The 6,958-nt window shown below is 46.5% G+C and overlaps 1 protein-coding gene across 2 annotated transcripts; it reads left to right on the top strand.

The window, feature by feature from the left end:
• Positions 1 to 484: 484 nt before the first annotated feature.
• On the top strand, positions 485 to 6,614 carry S100b (S100 calcium binding protein B). Of its 2 annotated transcripts, none has more exons than XM_050142257.1 (3): positions 485 to 644; positions 4,144 to 4,289; positions 5,515 to 6,614. In XM_050142257.1, exons 2-3 carry the CDS (start codon positions 4,152 to 4,154, stop codon positions 5,653 to 5,655), a joined length of 279 nt encoding a protein of 92 aa, XP_049998214.1. In that variant the 5' UTR covers positions 485 to 644; positions 4,144 to 4,151; the 3' UTR covers positions 5,656 to 6,614. The 2 variants fall into 2 exon arrangements, with proteins under 2 accessions (XP_049998214.1, XP_049998222.1); XM_050142265.1 differs by having other exon boundaries at positions 500 to 580.
• The last annotated feature ends 344 nt before the right edge of the window (positions 6,615 to 6,958 follow it).

Raw genomic sequence — 6,958 nt, 5'->3', positions numbered from 1 at the left:
TCAGAGAAGCCCATTGTCCAGCACCAACATCCACCACATGTCATACCTGCGAGAGGGGGCCAGAAAGCTGGCAGGCAGGCAAGATGCTCAAGACTCCTTGGAAGCCAGCCATGAGTACACAGTTTCCTGCACCCAGCACTAGAAGCTTCCAGTTCTTGGCAGCATTTCTCCTTGTTTTTTTTTTTTTAAAAAAAATCAATTCATTCTGTCTCACTCCTCTTTCCACACCCCATCCTTGTCTTTGGGATCCCATCAATATTTATGTAATAATACTTTTAAAAGACCCCAGAAAAGCTGACTCTACGCTTCCTGCCCAACAGGCCCAATTTCTCTCTAGATCATATCATTGTGACTGCCCAGTGAATCCCCAGGGTGCACAGTCAATGGGGCCCTGTATGCGGGCTGGCTGTCCAGCACCTCCCTACCCTTGGCCCCCATTGGCAGCCTCAGCCTGCAGCGGACTGCGCCAAGCCCACACCCAGTCCTCTCTGGAAGAGGAATAAGACGCTGCTCTGTCTACGCTCCTGCCTCTCAGACACCGAAGCCAGAGAGGACACCAGCAGCAAAAGGTGACCAGGAGGTGAGACGGAGCCACTGACAGGACTCAAGAAAAACCACTCTCTTTCCTCTTCTTTCCTCGAAAGGTGAGGGGTGGAGGGGATAGGATGGAGAGCTGAAAATTAAAAGGCCCTTTGGGGACATTTGGCAGCATTTCAAAATTGCCGATGACATTCTGTGATTTAAGCCTGACTTTACTGTTTTCTTATGACCGTTGTTGATATTGTCTGCAGTTTTATTTTCATTAAGACAGGGAAACCTAAAGTCATTTTGGATGACTCAGAACGACCGTTGGTGTTTTCAGAGGTGGCACATATATATTGCTTCTTTTCTAACTCCGAAGGCAAGCTTTTTCTCTCCTGGTGCATGGTTAGCCCCAATCCTCAGCTAGAGCTCCCCCTTCCTCGCAGCCACTTTTCCCGTGACCCTGAAGCGCCCCTGCAGGCTTTTCTAGTTTCTCTATTTGAAATGCTAAGCTCCTACATTTCCAGACACCACAAAAAAAAAAAAAAAAAAAAAAAGAGTTAAATCTTTTCAGATAATTATGAATTGGGATAAAGAAACAGGGGTTAGGAATGGGCTCTGGTTTCCATTACCGCCTGCGGAGGGACAGTCTCCGTGAGGGCCTCTTACCTTACAGGCAGCATTTTTCCCAGAAGCGCAAGTCCTCTGCTTTCCTTACAAAAAGACGAATGCAAAATGTTCACAGGGGCATTTGCTGCATCTGTCTTTGAGGGCCAACTACAAGCCAGTGCTTCTTTAGATGAAAGGAAGAACAGAGGGAATTTGTAATGTGGTTATGAAAACAGTTGAATCTGGTGGATGTTTCTAGCATATGGGATATGTGTAATGCCTTTTCTTTTTAATTTCTAGTCCCCATCCAAAAATCCGTGTTAACCCTTTCCTCCTACAGCCAAGACTTTGAGAAGTGTCAAGCATGATAAAGAGTTTCTCGAGATTTATTTTTTTTTTTAATCAGTAACTGTGCTAGGTATGGGCCAACGGTCAGGGGTCAGAGGCAAGAAGACCATGACTTAGAAGAGAGCCTGGGGTCAGTGAAACCTTAGCTTAATCTTAAAAAAGAAAAAAAAAAAGCAAGCTGGGTGATGGTAGCACACGCCTTTAATCACAGCAGAGGCAGGTGGATCTCTGTGAGTTTGAGGCCAGCCTAGTCTACAAGAGCTTGTTCTAGGACAAGTTCCAAAGCTACAGCAAAACCCTGTCTTAAACAAAACAAAACAAAAACCAAAAAAGTGATTCTCTTATTCTATTACTGCCCTTCTTACTGTTCTTTATAGGAACTAAACTTATTTTCTTTCATAAAAATAAACAAAAAATCCAGTAACTGGGGCCAGAGAGATGGCCCAGCATCCATAGGCAGCTCACAGCTGCCAGTAATTCTAATTCCAGGGGATATGACATCCTCTTCCAGCCTCTGCAGGCACCAGTGTATACGTTAGCGACAAGCGTGCAGGCTTGCACACATACATGCAGATATTTTTTAAACTAAAAAACAATATTATACTTTAGTCCCTCTGGATAGTTCTGCTTATATGAGGTCCTCCAGGTGTCTGGGATTTCTGAGCAAAACAAAGTACCTTGACATGGTAGAACTTTAGCAGACAAGGTAAAAACCTTCAATCCGTTTCCTTTGGGAGATCATTAATAAAAAAATCTAAAAAGTTAACAAAGTTTTATTCTAAAACGTAAAATATTCAACATGGGAGTGAGATTTCAACCATTTTGTTGTTGCCCGTTTTTAGTTAGGACCGTGCAGGGTCTGCTTTAAGGATCAGAACTCAAGGCCAAGGGCTGTCACATGTCTCTGCCCAAGTGGCTGTTTTCCCAAGGGAGCCACAGGCTGCCTTTGTTAACTGAGTCACTCTGAGAACGAGCCGGCCCTCCCGGCATGCACCCCCAGTCTCTTCAGGCGCTGGCTGTGCATCAGGTGCCCGCTGCGAAGGCTGTTTGCTCCTCGCTGGCATTCCTGCTCACAAAGAAGCCCCTGTGCTGGGGCCAGGCTAATGAATAGGCATGGGACGCCTGGCTGTGGAGCCCTGGTCTCCCGGTGTTAGGACACCAGCAGAATCAGATGACCTTGGACTAATGTTTCTGGAAGGTCATTTCACTGCTGTCTTTCAGAACGGGGCAGTGTTACGATTATTTCCCAGATGAATTTTACAGTTTTAATGTTTGTCACCTATCCCCCCCCCCCAAAAAAGTCACTCATAATTTTTATTTAAACAGCTTAAATTTATATATTAATTCGAATAAAGATAAGCTCCTTGTCTTAGTTAGGTTTCTATTGCCATGATGAAACACCATGACCGAAAAGCAAGCTGGGGAGGAAAGGGTTTACTCAGCTTCTGCATCACAGTTCATCATTACAGGAAATCAGGACAGGAACTCAAGCAGGGCAGGAACCTGGAGGCAGGAGATGATACAGAGGCCATGGAGGGGGGCTGCTTACTGGCTTGCTCAGTCAGCTTTCTTACAGAAGCCTGGACCACCAGCCTCCGGATGGAACCACCCACAACGGGCTGGGCCCTTCCCAATCAATCGCTCCTTAAGAAAATGCTCTACAGCTGGCTCTTATGGAACATTTTTCTCAGTTGAGGTTCCCTCCTTCCAGATAGGACTTCAGCTTGTGTCAAGTTGATATAAAACTATCCAGGATGCTCCTGTTCTTGTTCCTCAGGCTCTTCTGGAAGCACATTCTTTTCTTCTGCACTTCTCTTCCTAACCCCTGACATTATTGCTAACTGAGGATACTGTTTACTGCTTTTAAAAACGGTTTGTTGATGTTGACTTTGTACTAGCTGCTTGTCCTCTTGGTGTCCTCAAATCCACCAGCTAATGCTACACCCTGGTGAGCTCCAGGATTGGGGGGCCACCAGGGAAAGCTGGAATCATCCCCTGGCGTTCTGCATCAGCACCTTTGCTAGTTCCTCATCGACATAACCCAACTGTTGTGATAGGAGCGGCGGGCTATGTTCCTGGCACCTGGCCGCCCGCAAGGCTAGCTTTACCCGAAATAATTACACGGAAACTGTATTTTTTTTAAACAGTGGTTGGCCCATTAGTTCCAGCCTCTTATTGGCTAGCTCTTACATATTGATCTAACCCATTTCTAATATTCTGTGTAGCACCACAAAGTGGCTTACCAGGAAAGATCTTAACCTGCGCCTGTCTGGAGTGGGAGAATCATAGCGACTCATTGACTAGGCTTCTTTCTCCCAGAATTCTGTTCTGTCTACTCCGCCTACCTAATTTTCTGTCCTATTAGGGCCAAGCAGTTTTCTTTATTAGTTAACCAATGAAAGCAACAGATAAGATACAAGACCCACCTCCATCACCCAACCAGAAGCCAATCGTCCTGGAAACTTAACCCTGTGGCCCACGGGGACACAGAAGGGAGGTGGCAGGCCTAGAAGGCAGAGAATGGTCTGTGGTCATTGTGGAGTCGCAGAATGCCTCTCCTGGCCAGACTTCTCCACCCCTCATTTGGGCTGAGGTCTGCAAGCAGCCTATTAAACTCTTCAAAGAACAGGGCGGAAACCATGTAAAGCTGTCCTTCTTCTGCAGCCTCCAGGATGTCTGAGCTGGAGAAGGCCATGGTGGCCCTCATCGACATCTTCCATCAGTATTCCGGGCGCGAGGGTGACAAGCACAAGCTGAAGAAATCGGAACTCAAGGAGCTCATCAACAATGAGCTCGCCCACTTCCTGGAGGTAAGGAAGGATCCTTACAGGAGGATCGCTGAGCTGCGCCAGAAACGGTTCTCAGGCGGCTTCTGGAAGCTTGCTCAGACAGCTAAGCCCCTCCACGTATAAGCTCTTCACATAGAATTAGAGCTCTATCAATAGAAGCTTAAAACACTCGCTGCTACCATGATTTTAGGGCCGAAAAACATGATGTCACACTTATTAATGATAGCTTATGTTAAGATTTCAAGGTATCCTACACGTTTGCTGGCTTGGCGTAACAAAAGGACTAGAGAAAATCAGCTCAAAGGAGGGGATCAGGGAGCCTTTGATGACGGTGCCCACCTGAAGGAGGGAAACAAAGAAAGGAAGGGCATGGCCTAGTGATCACTTCCTCCCAAAGGTTCTACCACCTCCCTGTGGTGACATGGGCTGGCACCAAGCCTCCTCCACAGGAGCCTCTGGAGGGCACGTAGCATCAGAATCCTAGCACCTGTGGTATAACTGGAGGAACTATACTGTGCTATCTATGTTTTGGAAGATATTTCAAAGTTCTCATGAGCTGCCGGGAATTACCATCTTTGGAACTCAGGGAAGCCTGACTTCTCCTCAGAGCTCTTCTGCGGGGGAATGGGGGATTGGGGAGCAGGGTTGTTCACTGAAACAGAACTGAGGATCTTCAGTGCTCAGAGTCCGCGCCCTTCCCACCCGTCTCCAAGGCTGCACTCTTGATGCATTGGCAGCCTCACCGTTTCTTCTGGTCTGGGCATCAGTTAGTAGCCTCACCATCCATCTGGTTTTGGTGTCAGAACGGTCAGAAAAAAAAAAAAGCCTATGACACCTAGGGAATAACTCAAGAAGACAGAAGGGCAGGACAGCTAGCAGCTCTGACACATCCTCAAGGGTTATTTTAGCCAATCTGCATGGCTCACAAACGCATGCGTGCTCAGGAGCACTGAGCTCACTGGCTCCGGTTGAGACGGACTGCACATGTCTGTTTCTTCTTGGTTCCCTAGTTTAAAGTAACCCCGGGTCCCACTAGACCAGAGGGAAGAGGACAGGCATAGACCCTCCCCGCTTCCCTCTGGCTGGCTGTCCCTGACTCACAGAGGACTGCTGGATTTCCTCATTTCCTATGTTGGGATTGTTTTTCTGATGCAAATGATCAGCCTAGTACTTTTAATAACATTTTGATAGCGCTATATCGCATCTAGAAAGGACTTAATCGGCTTTTCTTTTTTCTCTCTCTCAGGAAATCAAAGAACAGGAAGTCGTGGACAAAGTCATGGAAACACTGGATGAAGATGGAGATGGAGAGTGTGACTTCCAGGAATTTATGGCCTTCGTCTCCATGGTGACTACAGCCTGCCACGAGTTCTTTGAACACGAGTGAGACAGAAAAGGAGCAGTGCCTTTCCTGTGGCAGACACGAAGGTCACAAGCGGAAGCAGAGCGAAGGCTTGCAGGCTCGAAGGAGCTGAGCTATCCAGCCACATGTAACTAATTAGGAAGCTGATTTGCTTTGGGAAGGAAAACAGGAAGCCTTCCCAAAGCTGCTTTAAGTTAGCCCACCACTATTTCTGCTACGTTAGGCATTCCTGTGAGCTGTCTGGTCCCAGGAAGGATTGGTGAAGAATCACTTCGGGGACGAAATCAATGCTCAGCAGTAAAGCATGCGTTGCAGACCGCCGTGCCCCTGTAGAAGCAGGACCCAGAAGAGTCAAGGCAGGCCACCAACCGCAGGTCTGTAGGACAGCATTCTTAATGCTTCCAACAGACCCGAGCCTCCACAGCTGGAGCCACTGTCACTGGAAGAGGCTGCTTCTCCTTAGCACCTCCCTTACCCTGTTTGTGCCAACGATGCCCAAGAAAGCAGATAGTCTGGTCACAACACCCTGCCCGGCCCAAATGAGCAGGGCCACTTAAGTCTCTGCTTCCAGCGAGCAGCTGTTGCTAAGTAAATATTTAATGGCAACAGTTCTATAGGTCTCACAAACTAATATTAACATTCTAACTCGGGACTGAGAATCAAAATTCTATTCGGCAGACTTCTTTTAGGATGGCACTGTTGTTCGTGTAGGACATGGACAGAGGAGACTGGCCACAGTGTAATGTTGGGGAATAATCTTTCTGTACACTGTGAAGACGTGTCACTCTGACTGGTTTAATAAAAAGCTGAACGGCCAATAGCTAGGCAGGATTTTCAGGGCCGAGAGAATGCTGGGAAGAAGGGGGGGAGTCAGCAGCCAAATGGACAGGAACCAGGATGCGGAGCACAGAGTAAAGGTAACCTAGCCACAGAAAAGAATGTAGATTAGAAGAGAGGGGTTAATTTAAGTTATAAGAACTAGTTAGAAATAAGCCTACGCTACCGGCCAAGCTTTCATAACTAATAATAAGTCTCTGTGTCTTTTTTTTTTTTTGTGAGCCTGTGGCCCAAAGGAAAATCTACCTACAAAGGGTGTGTAACATGGTGGCTGCATTTTCTTATATACTTTCATATATAAGACCTGAGAAAACTTAAAAAAAAAAAAAAAAGGTTCCAAACTGAGCCAAATGCTGCTTCCTAGTCCCGAAGTCTCTCGTATGGGCTGAGGTATATGTTATTATATATAGTTTTACTGTGTTACAGTTAAAAAAAAAAAAAAACCCAAAAAACAAAAAACCCCTTCCTTCTTTTTTTTTTTTTTTTTTTT

Source organism: Alexandromys fortis, unplaced genomic scaffold (assembly GCF_014885135.2).
Source record: "Alexandromys fortis isolate MF-2015 unplaced genomic scaffold, M_Fortis_MF-2015_v1.1 scaffold_9, whole genome shotgun sequence".
Lineage (NCBI taxonomy): Eukaryota > Metazoa > Chordata > Mammalia > Rodentia > Cricetidae > Alexandromys > Alexandromys fortis.
This window is presented reverse-complemented; position numbering and strand designations above follow the sequence as displayed.

Bases quoted from the DNA above. Each gene is read 5' to 3' on its own strand.
- S100b (XM_050142257.1), top strand. From the start codon at position 4,152: ATGTCTGAGCTGGAGAAGGCCATGGTGGCCCTCATCGACATCTTCCAT. The intron at 4,290-5,514 runs GTAAGGAAGGAT...TCTCTCTCTCAG, and splicing joins AGCTCGCCCACTTCCTGGAG to GAAATCAAAGAACAGGAAGT.